Below are 15,752 nucleotides of genomic sequence, written 5' to 3'. Positions count from 1 at the left end.
AGGTCATTATTTGTATTTCTGTCCAAAACTTCTCAAACTTTTATTTTGTTTCAGTAAAGTTCTTAGGGCAAACGAAAGGTCATGGGGGCCTGATTTTGCACTGGTCGGACCAATCTGCACCAGAATCATTCCTAAACAGAAATTCTTTTCAATGTCCCCTTTAACGAATGGAGGTAATTCTGATCCTGATTCACTGCTGCACATAAATAAAAACGTCCAAATGTAAGTCCATCTAATTTAGGTACAGGGAGACACACAGCTGACAGACCTGGTCAATGAATTCATCAAGAGAAAGACAGTCTAAACCGATGCACTACTTTCCCAGGTCTTATTTTGCACATTTTGACAATCCAAAAAACTTTTCTTGCGGCAAACTCGAGCTAAGTGCTGCACGCTGTTGGCTCCTGCATCTCGCCGCCCAAAGTGTTGCCATCAAGCCCCGTGTTCTCAGTGTATCTGTTAGAAACTTTAATAGCTAACAGCATGGCGCGCCGATCAGCCAAGCACATCAGCATAGTGCGATCCAATATGTCACCGCCACGCAGAGACTGGAGGGGTGTGTGGCGTCTTGTTAGCGCGGGCTTTAACAGTCAACGTGATGGCAGTAATGTGGGAAAGACAAAAGAGCTCCAGCAGTGAGCTATATGAAGACGTGAGATCAGCGAGTATTCGGCAACACGACACCCCCTCACAGTGTGGAGGTGTACGCGCGAATACCTGCTCCTCTGACGGACTACAGGCTCCTGCGCGCGAGGGCTGCTGTCTCCTGAGAAGTGACAGCCAAATGAAAGGGGAAAGGATTGTCACTTTGTTATTGTGGTTTTCAAAAGAATGTGTTTGGCTGTGTGTCAGATTGAAGCTAAATGCGAAATGAGATTCGTGGGTTACTGTAAAGCCAGTGGGAATAGGCCTACCTGAAGTGTTGTAGTTTTTGACAGCAGCTGGAGGTCAAAGGAGGAGTGACCAATCGGTGACTCTTTCCCCAGTTAAAGTGCAAAGACAACTAAAGCCAGGGTGCAAAAAGAATGGTTGAATAAAAGTTTGAACATTAATTTCTTTTCTGAAAGCAGTGGTCAGTTTATTAATAAACTAACTGAATTAAGATGTTTCAACTCTGCTTGTGAAATGCCTTTTTTTAGTTCAAATAAAAACGAAATAAATCCCAAATCTCTGCCACTAGAGGGCGACGTTGCTTTAGCAGTATGAAAAAGTGCTGCATTCAAGACTTTGCTCTGGCTTCTTTTAAAGTTATTTATGTGATTTTAAATTGCAACATGCTTTGCATTTACTATTTCTTTGTCAATATATTCTAATAGTTTTGTGTTACAACTACACAAAACGATGTGCTCCTCTCTTCATTTGACTGCCCTGTAACCAGAAAGAAATATTTTTGTTTTGAGGAGAAGCAGAGTGCTGTGATGGGCCCTGGCCTAATGTTTTCCATCTCCCTGGATGAGAGAATGAGACCTGCTTCTGGAAAGACTGAGAACAAACTGTGTGACTATGAGGTATTTTCACTTTTCACTGATGATGGGCTGTATCCGTATGCAAGTTTATTCATTATGTACAACTTTATTCATTATGCTCTGTGTACTCTATGGATGTTATCAGCCCATAACACTGGCACATGATTTGTCTTCACACTGATTATCCAAAACAGATGCTATTATACTTCAAATTCATCTCAGTCTCATGATTATGTGACACAAATGTCATTAGATTGCATTACATTCAAAACTGTATTTAACCAAAATCTGACATTTAAAATGTCTTAATGCAAATGAAATGTACTGTAATGATAAAAATGAGTGTAGCAGTGTTTATTTTTATGTATTTGTTTGAACACAATATAGTTTAATTATAATTGAATATTAAAACTACACAACTGTCCAATAAAAAATAGTCAATAATTAAGTTGGAGTTAACCAAAAACAACAGTTTGTCCCAACACAATTCTATGAAGAATTTTTGTAACCCTGTTAATCTGCTTTTGGCAAAGGCAATTTAAATGCTGTGAAAGTACATAAAATATTGAAAAAATTGGGACAGGATGGATATTTTGTTGTTTACAGGTTTCATTTGAATAAATTAAATAGTGTAGTTCAGAATCTGTATTACCTTTATTCATCCCAAAGTGGATATTCTCTTTCTTACAGGCATGCAACCGACCAGCAGAAGAAAAAGTTTAGCAACAATAAAGCTAAGAAAATGTAAATGATAAAATGTAAAACAAAAAATGACCTACAACTAAAAGTGAGCACTCCCCACAGTGCTACCATTGAACAGTCGACATCTGAGTTAATAAACCTTTATTTAAATCAAAGAGCAGATAAAAACATTAAGGCAGACAAGCAGCGCGCGAACAGCTGCTGAATGGAACATTAGAATTGTAACTCTACAAGGCTTAAGTTTGTCCATAAAAATAGAAAATTATAAAGCCAGAAACAACAGAACCAAGTGGCAGAGCAGAGCAAGAAGATGTGATTTCGACATGATTTCAATGAGCTTCAAGAACTACGTAGGTGGAACAGGCTGTTATTGTACAACCTTAATAACAAAAGAGAAGGGCATTGAGTCAAGTGTAATTACAAGCTAAATTATATGATAGGCCTGCATGAATTATGTTACTGAAAATGTGTGAAATGTATTAGCAACTATTGAATTTGCACGATAAAAGCAACAAAGTAAAAAAGTAAGTTTCTATTTATACTTTGTGTAAAAGTTTTAAGAGATGACACTATTATTGTATCTAAAATGTTTCAGTTTAAACATTTTTTATGTTGAAATGTGAGTAAAATGAGGTTTTAAAAATGCAAACCATTAATTTGTATTCACATTTGCACAATGCCCAAACTTTTTGTTGTTTTTAGGCATAGAAGTATAACAGATGTAACAGAGAGTATGTTGTCAAAATAAAGTGCTATTTTAATTGACCTTTGTGACTTATCTAAAGATGAAAACAAATCACACAGCTCTCCCTCCTCACACAGCCTCATCAGCAGTGATCACCAGTCAGTGGAGTGTGATCAATGCGTTTTACCTTTGTGTCGCCTCAAACTGAGAGAACAATTGGGTTTACAGAATTGTGACACATTTTTACAGTTTCCGCACAGTGTGGCGTTCAGTGGCACTAATTAGCGTCGTACACAACTGTTTTCACTGTCTTCTCGGTGTGAGAGCGTGGAATGTCGTACAGCAATGAGCCCCCATTTCAATCCTCTTCGTAATTGCATTTTATTAGTGCTGAACAAATGCTGTTAACTGTCTGAGGTGGAGAAAAAGCCAAGTGATGCTAAACTGCAAACTCAATCTTAAGTCAATGAACAGCATAAACTTGAGCCACTGGTTTGTCTGCCTATGAGCACATGGCGTAGAAACCGCTTGATGGCTGTCTCCTCAAAAAGTGCAAAAAAACGAAATGCTTATTTACCAACCACTTAGTCTTAGTTCTATCATATCACACGATGGACTTACCCTAAATTCTCCACACAAATATTTCTCATGAAGACCTTTTAAGAAACATAACCTTGTATGTTACACCAACAACACACGTGTATTTTTGAATAACTATTCATTGTATCTGTAAGTATTTTTAAATGTTGTTCATAATGTTGTTTATGAAGAAGTGTGGCCTGTTTGGAAAAGTGTGGTAGAGCGTGTTTTAATCTTGTCTCCATAAAAGACAAGAACTTCAATTAAAGCTCCACCTTTGGTCCAATCCCCAGTGTATATAATGACTGAATATCCATGACATTAGATAACACTGGGAGATAATGCACTCCACTACTCACTCTAGCCCTAAAGGAGACAACATTTTAATTTGGGGACGGGGGGATGTAATTGAGTCAAATAAGCTAAATTGAATAATGCAGAGGTTGCCTTAAACATAGCGTGATAAAGGACTTTTATCAACACGTCTATAACTTTAAACATCCTTACAGATTCAAATGTTATCCTAACAGCAATATTTTTCACACACCAAATATGCCATTTTCCTATCTTACACTATAAATATTTCTTAAAGGTGCATTATTGTGTATCTGTCACCTGCTTGTCTCCATGGAGATGTGTCTAGAATGTTCCACAGTATGGCCATAAACTTCATGGAGACTTGCAGGCCAAATTACCTCATTCATGGTAAGAAATAATGTTTTTAAGATATAAAAATGCAAGACAGATTAGCTGAATATCACACTTAGAATTTAAACCACAGCATTAACATCTCCATGAAGACAAACAGGTTGCGGACCCTCCAACAGGAAAGTTGCGCAATACACCTTTAAGTTCTTAATAAGTTCTTAGCATGGGCAATTATGTGAAAATGTTTTTAAGCAAACAAATCAGAAATTACAGTGAACGCACGTGACCCTGTATGTCTGAAGAATGTACCAATGACAGGCAACATGGCGTCAGTCCTGGAGAGCCCAACCTCCAAGAACATCACGCTCCCACATATCAAGCACAAACTGGTGAAACACAGCTAAACCAACCAGCCCAGTGGCCACTGAAGAACACAACCCAAGTCACGGCAACCATCTTGGATTTTTTTGCAAAAAGCCAGAAGCGTAAAGAAATGAGAAGAATGTTAAGTTTGTTGTCAGTGGGTTTTCTTTGCCCAGGCCATGTCATCTGATCGAGGCTTCAGTCCCGTCAAGTGTTCGATGGCGCGCTCCATCCACCTCCAGAAGCCGAGCTGGTCCAGAGGGTAGTTACACCAACCTTTAACAAATGTGAGGGGGCATGGGGAGGGTGGAGGGGCATGGAAAGGGTGACGGGGTAGGGAGAGGGTGACATATGTAGGGAGCGAAGGTGGGGAGGAGTTTTATGGAAATGGGGGAAAAAAACAAGAACAAATTTATCATAACTTATGTCTTCGATTTGTTGAGTTAAATATGAAAGCAAAAAAAAAAAACAACAACTCAATCCTGTTTAAGCATTACGTGAGGATGCTTTTGTATTTATGAACAGCTTAAATCTGTTGTTGCAAGTTCCTCTTCAGGGTGGAATAAAAAAATCTACAATTATAACTTCTTATATGACATTTTCTTCCTCTTTGTTTGCCTTTCCACTGGTGTATTAGCTTCTCATTCGACTACATGTGCTCAGCCTCTCACAGCTGTCTCCTGTTAACCCCCATCTCTGCTGCTTTATATCCAATCATATGCACACACTACATCTCTAACAGTGTCACCGTGGCACCAGTCTCCTGAGACACCCTTAGTCCTTATGCAAACCCAGGATTACATTCTACGTGGGTTTAAATATGTCAGAGGTAAACATGTTCAATGCATGGCCTCAGGCAAACACACAGATTATATGGAAGAAAAGCTTATTAAGATTTCATACTGACAAGCCACTCAAATGGTACACAGCTCCATGCTTAAGTAAAAGATTACATACGCTTTTGCATATTAGCTGTCTTAAAATAGCAATAGGCAAAAGTTTTAAAAAGTACAACATGTTTCCTCTGCTTTGCAAATACTGTTTAAACAGCCCTAAACCATGTTTTAACAAGGAGTTTCCTACTTTCCTTATTAGACCAAAACATGCCAAAAAATTAATTAGGGATGTAACGATATCCAGCTCTCACGGTACGATATTAATTGCGATATTTTGTGGAGGTTAACAAAATTGTGAATATTGTACTTTTTCCTCTTAAAATGCATTGACAAGACTTAATTCAAAGAACTAAGATTTAAAAATACTTAGAAATGCTATTTTTTCATGTAGTTAGCGCCAACTTGGAGCAAAGGATCATAGTCAATGTAGTTCCCTCTGCTTTTTTAGCTATTGCTGCAACATAACAATGAATTTAAGCAAAGAAACTTGTGATCCGATATATTGTGATGGCCCATGATATTATTGAGAGACTTTTGAAGATACAATATCACGATATTTTGGTTATTGTTACACCGCTATTAATCATCATTTATAAATGTTCATTAGATCGGGTGTATCTGTGAAATGACTGTGATATTTATACTGTATAGTAAATATATGCCACTTCTCATCCTGCAGCTTCTACTCTCTCCAGCAGGCAAAGCACTCATATCTCCATGGAAACAAGCAGATGGCGGACACTCCATCAGAAAAGTTACACAGTGCACACTTAACTAAAATGAGTTTTAGCCTGACACAGACTTGCTAATGTTAAAGCCTTATTAAGAAGACTAAGACCACCAGCACAATCACATGACCAAAAATATTAATTTCTCTTTGGGCCAATTATAATTCAACCTTGGACGTGAGAGAATTATCAAATATGTAAAGTAAAAATGGGAACCAGAGAGAGAAAGCTACAGGGGCTGTGCTTAATTATGATGTAGAGTCGTTAGCACAATACATATTAGCTTAGCAGTCTTAGCTTCAAAGTACACAAGTAGGAATAATGACGTGTTAGCATAAACTGGGTGCTATGGCTGTGGGACATAGTTGGCTGTCCTGTTTGCGACCCCCTTGCTATTCTCGATTCTTTCTTTCACTTGTTTTTCCCCCTCCAGATCCCTGTGCCCCCCTCCTCCTCTTGCCTGTGAAGTCCTATTTGTTAGAACAGACAGCAGGTTAGCATTAAATATACATGGGGATTGTCAGCCGGTGGCGAACACAAAGGCAGCCAGGCGAGCCCCAGTGGAATGGTAGCTCGGCCCAGGCAGAGAGGCTGAGGGAGGGAGCGTGTGGTGGGCCGGCCGTCCCCTGTGGGTGCTCCCCCCCCCTCCTCCACCACACGACCACCTCCCACCCACCTCCCACCCACACACACAGGTTAGGAAGCAATGAGGAGGTCAAAGAGGCTCCACGCAGATGCTGGAGTATGCAGAGGAGCACACACATCTGTCGTCCACTGGGGCTCCGGGTGACGTACTGGCCCGGGCCCCCCTGAGTCTCCTCTCCTCCATCCTCCCCTCACCCTTCCTCACCCAGATGCACACAGAATACAGGATGTGGATCTATTACACAGGACGCCAGTCTCTGAAGACTTGCACACACACGCTAACACAAACGCTTCTCTTAGTTATTTATAAGATGCCCGCAGACAGACCTACGTACAGACACAGCGGCCATTTTGTCAGATTTGTTGGACATTAAGTCATCTGCTGATTACAACAAGAGAAGATGGCCACTCAGACAACACATATTCAATGAGAATCTTGGGTAGCTTCTGCCAGTATGCGAGGCAAACTATAAACAGAGCTATGCTTTTGTCTGGTATATAGTCATAATTTGTCCATTTTATATCCCAAAATGTATCTAAAATTTAAAGAACAAGTCAGCTGAGTTTTGGTTCATAACTACAGTGCTGATGGATAGCTGCAGATCACAGTAGCGTTGCTGAATCCTACATTTATCAAGCCTTCGATCATACTTCTTCAGTACTTTGCAAAAATGTGAGTCTGGTCAGTCTTGTAGCTCCACAAGTTCAGATGGGCGTGACTTACAGGTAGATTGGCCAATTAGCCAGCAGGGAACTATAAAACACTGCAGATTTCTGCAATGAGTGAAGCACTAATCTCTGAGATGAAGGATGAAGTGATCTTGTTTGTAAACGATAGGTGACCAATGAATTCCTTTGTTTCACATGCATCAAATATCTGATTGCAAGATCACGTTTGACTGGGTTTGAGGCGCAACAGAGGGCATGCAGACCAGACTACATAACAAAGCAGAGAGATATTCTGGATTTGCAAACACACAAACAAGTAAAGAACAGTGCACATATGTATAGGAAGAATGGCATTGTGAAAGCAGTAGAATAACAATTACTCTAACGTAAATGAGGGTAAATGAGAAGGGAAAACAATTATGACCAGGTTAAAAGTTCTAAAATACTTGATTTTGCATAATGTATCCCCTTTACCATGCAAACTAAACAGAGTAATTTTACACTTGTTTGGCTATTACTGCTCACCTCTCCCTGTACTCACCTGTAGTGATGCAGTAGTAGGTCTCGTGTGGGGAGACGTGGTGGATGCGGTGGTGCTTTCGGGGCAGGACTAGGTGACAGTCCTGAAGCAGCCGAACCCAGCGCGGGAGCCCGAAGTACGAGTGGCTCCATTTGTGGATCTGATTGGTCAGAGTTACAAAGACCGCCAGCGCAAAGACATAGCAGTCCCAAGGATAAGATGTAGCCAAGGCCTCTGTGATGGAGGAAAATGAACAAAACAAACCACTGATTACTCATTCTAGTCAAGATACTTTGTCTCTTTAAAAGGGCCAACTTTACACTATTTTCTGGTCTGTTATAATGTTGTTTCCTCATCAAAAAATACCCCAAGTTGTGCTTTGTTTCATTCACACAAACCCTGCATATTTAGGCTGAGGGCTCAAACAGAAAACACTGTTCCAATTTGTGATGTAATGTGGAAATACAGGAAGTGCTTCACTGTGTTTTTAAACTTCGTACACTCTCATTTGGATAATTTAATCTCTGGAATTGCCATTTTCTGTTGAACTAAAGGTAAAAGGTGCTTAACTTGAAAACTACTTGATGACATCACAAGGTGGAACAGAGCTTTTTGAGCTTTGGAGATGTAGACAGACTAACAATATTACTCAAGAAGGATTATGCCAACATGTGAATGAAACAAAACACAACTCCAGGTCTGTTTACGATGAGGTAACGACATTATAACAATGCTTAAATCTCACAAGAGCCAATTCTGCGTAATATATCTTTAAATTTTACCCATAACTACAGAATAACCTAGTTGTAGAATTATGGAATTACAATAGTTCCTAATCCCATACAAAGACTGTCGGCATCCTGGGTTCAAAAGTAGTTTAGGCAAATGCAAAAACTAGCCTAGAACAATTGGCATCTTAAATTCGCTTGTCTCTGTTTCCATATTAATAAAGATCTGATATACTATATACTATAGACATAAGGGAGAGTGAGGTTGTAGGCTACTAAAGGACTATTATATTACACAAAATTGACTCTTGTGAGCTTTTAGCCATGTTATAATGTTGTTACTTCATCATCAAAAACATATCTGGAGTTGTATTTTGTTTCATTCACAAGTTTATTAGTCTGTCTACATCTCCAAAGCATGAAGTGATGTCAAAGAAGCTGTAGATTTGAAGTTACCATCTACCATTTACCTTTAGTTTAGATTTTAGTGAATGTGTACAGAGTTTAAAAACACAGTGGAGCACTTCCTGTATTACCACATAACATCACAAGGTGTTTTCTGTCTGAGAAAGAACTTGAATATGCAGGGTTTGTGTGTTTAACATGTGCAAACGATACAAAACACAACTCCAGGTATGTTTTTGATGAGGAAACTTTATAAATAGATCAGAAAATACCATAACATGGGCCTCTGAAATGAGCAATCAAGGAGAAATATTTAACACATGACCCCCCAAACAAGAGACTTTGTGAATAAAAGACATACAAAGATCTAACCACAAATCATCACCAGCACCCTTAAATTAAAACAACTACTGCAAATGTCCTCCCCCCTTTCAAAAAGAACAACACATTATTCCTTTAGTGGCTCCCCGGGGTCTACAGTCAAATGTGGCCTGATTTTATTGGAGGTAGGTGCAGCTGGAGCTCAGGTGGAGACTGGGGAATAGAAAACAGCGGTGGGATGTGGATGTCCTCTTGAAACACCGATTTAATTAAAATTTCATCCTCAGAAAAGACAGAAACAGAACGGTCACGAGGCTGCAGGCATTTTAGTACTGATGTCAGGGCTATGATTTAGAATTAATGCTGCATTCACGGCCGCATGGGATTTTTCACTTTCAAAGTCAATAAGTCCTTTTTTTTCATAATTGTGTTAATTTGAATGCAACTTGAGTGATAATTTAAGTGTTACTTACTTACTTATAAGAATAATAATTACACATAAAATATAACAAATATTACCACATTGTTAATTTAGTACTACACCAGTTAAAGGTCCTAAATCACACAAAATTGACTCTTGTGAGCTTTTTGCCATGCTGTTACCTCCTCAAAAACATACCTGGGGTTGTCTTTTGTTTCATTGTCACGTTTGAGTAATCCTTTAGTTTAAAAGTTTATTAATCTGTCTACATCTCCAAAGCTCAGAATGCCCTGTTCCACCTTGTGATGTCATGTAGTGGTACTTTTTTTAATTTAACAGCAAACCTTTTCCCTTTAGAAATTGGCAATTCCAGAGCTGAATTCATCCCAAATGATTCTAGTGAAGGTGTATGGAGTTTAAAAACACATCAGAGCACTTCATGTATGACCACATGACATCACAAGGTGGAACAGAGTTTTAAGGTTGAAAGGTCACAGCCTAAATATGCAGAGTTTGTGTGTTAAACGTGTGTGAATGAAACAAAACACAACTCCATGCATGTTTTGGATGAGGAAATAACAGCTCAGAAAATAGTGTAATATGCAGTCTTGAAAGGGGGCATGCATTTTTAATCTTGAGTATTTAATTTAAACTACAATATACGTTAGGAATGTAATGATATCCAAATCTCTCGGTACGATATTATCACAATATGCATCTAACAGTACAATATTTATTGCAATATTTTGGAGAGGCTGGTATAACTGTAGATGGAACACTTTTTTGTTTTTAAAATACCCTGAAAATATTTTGGTGTACATTATTCCAGTCATAATCGCAAGAATTAAGGTAAAAACATATTTCTTCATGTTGTCTGCACTGAAATGATGAATCATGGGATATGTAGTTCCCAATGTTTATTAGCTACTGCTACTATAAAAAAATAAATTTAAGCAAAAGATTTTGTAATTCGATATATATTGTGACAGCCTACGGTATTATTGTGAAACTTTGACAATATGATATTGAGATATTTCCATTATTGTTACATCCCTAATACATATATTAATATTTCACATTTTATTGGTTGATGGTGGTGGGGGTAATAAAAACTGTCACCTGTCAAAAAAAGAAAAGAAAAAGTATGCAAAAGCACATATAATGCCTTCCAACTAAGGGGTCTATTACGTATATGTGAAAATGACGTTAATGGATACACTACCCACAAGTTCTCTATGGTATCCAATTAGCACTAATTTAGAGCAGGATTATGCTGCCTGTCAACAAATGAGCCGTCCTGCTGATTAATATGTGTACATTATAAAGCATTATCATTATTATCATCGCCACAGTTATTTACACATTTAAAGGTGAGTGCTCTTTAAAGACTCAAACATTAAATTAGCATTAGGGATGGTCATGGTAATTACATCCAATTATGCCTGTGTCAACACTTCAGTACATACAGTAGTAAGTTTAGGGTCTCGATAATTACTATATAGATTTGCCATTCAGTATATCATAGAATCATTTTTTTCAGGCTAAATAATATCGTGTGCATATTTTCTTTGCATTAGTAAGGCATTTTTTCACATTTTTTTGCAGTGTTAAGCCTATTTGATAACGTTTGTACAGTCGTTGGTTGGATAATTAAGAAGAATCACAAATTATAGATACTAGAATTAGCTACTAAAAGGTAACTATTATTTTTTTTTCCCTCTTCTTTCTTAAATTTTTTCAGTTTTATTAATTACCTACTCTTATACACATTTACATTCCCATATAAGTAGAATAGAAGTCATTCTTATTGTCTCACCCTCTACAAATCTTGATGTATTTCACTCCCTATTCCCTCAAGTCAAAATGTATTTTATTGTTTGTACTGACTCTATCACAATAAAAAAATAAATAACTAAATAAATACATAAAATGATTAATCCACTAATAGAAATTTTGGTTGACTAAGACACCATCCACTGTTTAATCGACTAAGAAACTAAAAGCCTACAGCCTTTTTTTTTTTACAGTTTACTGGGGATTTTGTGCCTGACTAAAGCTGTCCTCTGTGGTCCAGCTCAATCCTTGTCTCCTTTGCTTTTAACAGTGCCCCTTTGACCCCAGCTCCGCCGCGACATCACAGCTGGAGATGTCACCTCTCAGCTTTTCTCCTTCCTGTGCCGTGATGTCGCCGTCTTTGTCTGTGACCGTTGGAAACAGTTAGACGTTTGACATGACAGGTTTCCATGTCATTGTACCGCCCCCATGTGTGGTCTGAGCCGTGGCCTCTTCAGGTGTGCTCATAGGGTGTGTGTGTGTGTGTGTGTGTGTGTGTGGCCACTGACCCCTCCACTGCTCACGGCCTGTGGAGTGTCAGCTGTGAATGTCACGTCTCTGTGTTTAAGTTTAATCTGTGCTGCCTCTGCCCCCTGTTTCACTGGTCCCTACTTCAGAAACACATTTGACCTGAAACTTTTCCCATCCACACACTTTTCAATGACTTCAAGGATTTGGGGTCAGATATGCCGGCAATATATAATGTCCTAAAGTATGTCTAAGAAAATAGCATCAATAAGTCATTAGTATGATCAAATACAGCAAATGCGTTTGTCAATTACAAGCTTGTCCACAGAACTAGCTATCATGAATGATTCACTAGGAACATAAATAGAATAAATTAATTGTCTGTTGTGATAAAGGCAACACAAAACTGAAGCTGTGCAGATAAAAGTGTATGTTGTCAGTAGTATTTATACTGCACAATCCAGGAGGAGTGGGTTTAAAATAATTCAGGTAAAAGACTCTCATATATATGTGTATGGTTGTCCATTAGTGACCTTTCCTATGAGAGCAGGTGTAAGTCGTGGCAGGGCACATGACACCTGCTCAATAAGAGGGTTTTCTGTGCCACAGTGATGCCCTCTGCTCTAAGGTCACCAGTGGTCACCCAGTGGTCACCAAGGGCGACCGCGGGCACTGCCCTGTGCTCTGCAGTAATGGCCCTCACTGTGGGAGCTCCACTCCCTCCTCTCCTGTAACACATGTCTCAGAAGTCTAAGGCCTCAGACGACCTTCCCCACACTTTACACTGCACTACACAATCTGGCTGCAGATAACACATGGTAAAGTCAAAGACTGTGTAAATAAGTATCACACACATTAAAAACCTAACAGTAAGTTTGGGCAGACCCTAAATGTTTTTGTACCTGGTGAGTAAGTGAGGAACTTGTAGGCCATGTAGGCCAGCGGGAGGATGGGGATCATACAGTTGTCGCCATTTATTTCAATAAAGTCGTGGCGAGTGATGGCAGTGGGGTCAATGTGGTGCTCCCTGAATGGCCGGATGAAAGCCTGCAGAGAGAAAGACAGAAAAAAGTCAATCAGTAATTAAGCGATCAGCTTATCTCGTATTACAATTGTTAAATCAGGACCGGTTTAGTCATATAACTTCACTGCAAAAATGTAACAAAATGCAAATGGATAGCAGCAAATGAAAACTGAGTGAAATAATGGTGTTTATGCAAAAGAAAGTCATCCACGCTGGTACACAGAGGTGCCTGGTGTTGTGTGCCCCCCAAAGCTCGTATCCAGCATCCTAATAACCCACTGAACAGCAGTGGCCTCCCACCACACACTCGTACAAACAAATGGCCCATAGACAAATGTGAGGCACAAACGCACACACACACCGCTCCTGCATTGTGCAGAGGCAGACACCTGTCTGAGAGAGCACGGGGGTCTCAAATGAAAGACCAAATCTGAATCTCACAAGCACAAAAGAGACAAAAACTACAGGATAAAGATAATTTATGTCTCTCAATGGAAAAGGCAAAAAGGAACGTTTGCATAAGTGTCCAAGCGTGTGAGTGTGCCGCTGTGGCAGCAGCAGCGTGAAAACTCATTATTGCAGCCGTTCAAAACCAATAGCACGCTCCTATCTGGTGTTTATGGCTGGTAGGTGTCACTGAAAACATATCTGTGGATATCGGCACAATTATGTGGCCATTCCCTTTTGGTGTGACTGTTCTGCTGGATGCCCCGCAGACCCCCGCCTCTGGCCCAAACCCTCAGTCAGATGAAAGGGGCAGAGCGGCAGAGGTCGTGCCGAGTCAGGGCCAAATCAGTGCTCCCAGTTAAAGGCGGGCCAGTGCGGGACAGTGCGGGCCACGTGTCTAATCCCACATGGTTTATGGACACCTCGCACGACGTCCACTAATCATCAGCTCACATCGGACACTGCCGCTGTCCCACTGCTGCACAGGCACGCCCCTCCACCCCCTTCTCCCTGTGACCCCGGGCCTGTACTGCTTTTTAGTCTCACTCTTTTTGTTCACTCTTTACTTTGAGCTTCAATATGTGCTTGTGTATACTGTCAATCTCTAAATTCACTTATTATTCTCTGTCATCATTTGACACTTAAATCAGCACAATTACAGCATATTTATAGATACATGGTAACTGGATTATACAACAAGAAAAAGAAAAACATACATGTGGATACAAATGAATCATTACAATAAACAGAGAACCCAAACTAAAGACATAGTATATCTCCCCAAACTACAAGCACATCTGGCAAATTTCACTGTGAATCGAGCATCATTGGAAGCTAATGAGCATGACTAGGTCCTCATAGCAGAGCCATTAGAGGCTGCTAAATCCTTGTTGAGTCAATTAAAGTACAACGACATGGTGACGACAGGAGAACTGCACAACCCAGACTCACCAAGAACAAGCACTACTGGGAAAACGCAGAACAAAAAACATATACTTTAGTTTGTGAATATTTTGAGAAACATGTCTGTAGATACCTCTTAAAACCACTTCCCCAGTAATTTTGAAGGGATAATGCAATCTTTTTATCTACAGTCACCTGCACTACCTGCCCAACTCAAAAGTATAGACAGGCTCCACTTTCCTAGACTTGTACTGGAATTTTATACTCTAGAACTGGAGTCATCATTCAGTGACCCACACAACTCTGACAGGTATCATTATATTATACAAAAACTTGGAGCATTAATCCATAAACTCAAACTGGCAGAGTTTCTCAGTGGCCTATTGCTGTGCGTACCCAGAATGGACCATGCACTGGATCTCTGATTGGTTAATGTCCCTGCCAATCACACCCATAAAAATTATGGTCCTAGACTATACAGTGTTGTGTAGTATGGTAAAACCACCATTATCCGTGTGAACTATGAAATATGGAGCAAACATGTCATAAGAATTAAAGTAATCAGTCTTTACCAGAAGTCTTAATCACGATAACACAATTTATTAAAATATGTTTCAGATGTGTGGAGATTACAGTGTATGTCTACCTCCTGGACTTAAACCAGAAATCTAGTTCAAGGGTAAAATGTGTGACACAAATAAAATGCAGCTGTAAGACACTGTAGTGATAAAATAAAAAGCAGTGTTGTTACATTTAAAAAAAAATAAAAATCAAACTTGGTTTATTGTTGTTGTTTCATTGCATGTGTTCACTCAAATTTGTTTTGTTTCCTTCCATTGATAAAGGCAAATTGCAATGTGTTTTTAGAAGGACCACCTATAGTTATCTGCAGTTAAAGCAGTTAGAGTTGGCATGAGGAGGTTGATTTGTTCAAAATGAACTACCAAACACAAGACAAAGCCAAATCAATATGAAAACAGATTAAAACTGTGCTGTTGGCTGAAAATGTTACATGTTATTTTAAGAAAAGCAACTGTCCAGAACAAGGCTGGTCCAAATAAAATGCAGTTGCCACATGTGTCTTTATCACTAGGACCTCCAACATTTTTATTTTCAATTAATTCAATGAATATTTCATAAAATAAACTATGAAACACTGGTCCCATTAATCACAACAAAGTTGTCTGCACCAATCTGAGCCAATCTACATGCTGCACCTGATCACACATATTTTAATTGGCTGAAATAAGAATAACCTTTTCTCTAATTGGCTGTGGGAAAGGTGGTCAAATGCATGCGTG

The 15,752-nt window shown here is 39.2% G+C and overlaps 1 protein-coding gene across 2 annotated transcripts in view; it reads right to left on the bottom strand.

Annotated features, from left to right (window-relative positions):
• si:ch211-212o1.2 (uncharacterized protein LOC492735 homolog) overlaps positions 1 to 15,752 on the bottom strand; it is a 52,178-nt gene that overhangs the window by 22,716 nt on the left and 13,710 nt on the right. Inside the window, exons 4-6 of one of the 2 annotated variants that reach the window (XM_020935048.2) lie at positions 12,980 to 13,124; positions 7,923 to 8,135; positions 2,295 to 4,719 (exon numbers count right to left, since the gene is read on the bottom strand). In XM_020935048.2, the coding sequence (XP_020790707.1) occupies positions 4,598 to 4,719; positions 7,923 to 8,135; positions 12,980 to 13,124 (480 nt within the window). In that variant the 3' untranslated portion in view covers positions 2,295 to 4,597. Of the gene's footprint in view, positions 1 to 2,294; positions 4,720 to 7,922; positions 8,136 to 12,979; positions 13,125 to 15,752 lie in introns of those variants that run through there. The other variant, XM_055155953.1, reaches the window with a different exon arrangement.

This window comes from Boleophthalmus pectinirostris, unplaced genomic scaffold (genome assembly GCF_026225935.1).
Source record: "Boleophthalmus pectinirostris isolate CB_2022bp ecotype Guang Dong unplaced genomic scaffold, ASM2622593v1 HiC_scaffold_2, whole genome shotgun sequence".
Classification (NCBI taxonomy): Eukaryota; Metazoa; Chordata; class Actinopteri; order Gobiiformes; family Gobiidae; genus Boleophthalmus; species Boleophthalmus pectinirostris.
Note: the sequence above shows the minus strand (reverse complement) of the source record. Positions and strands in the feature narration are given on the sequence as shown.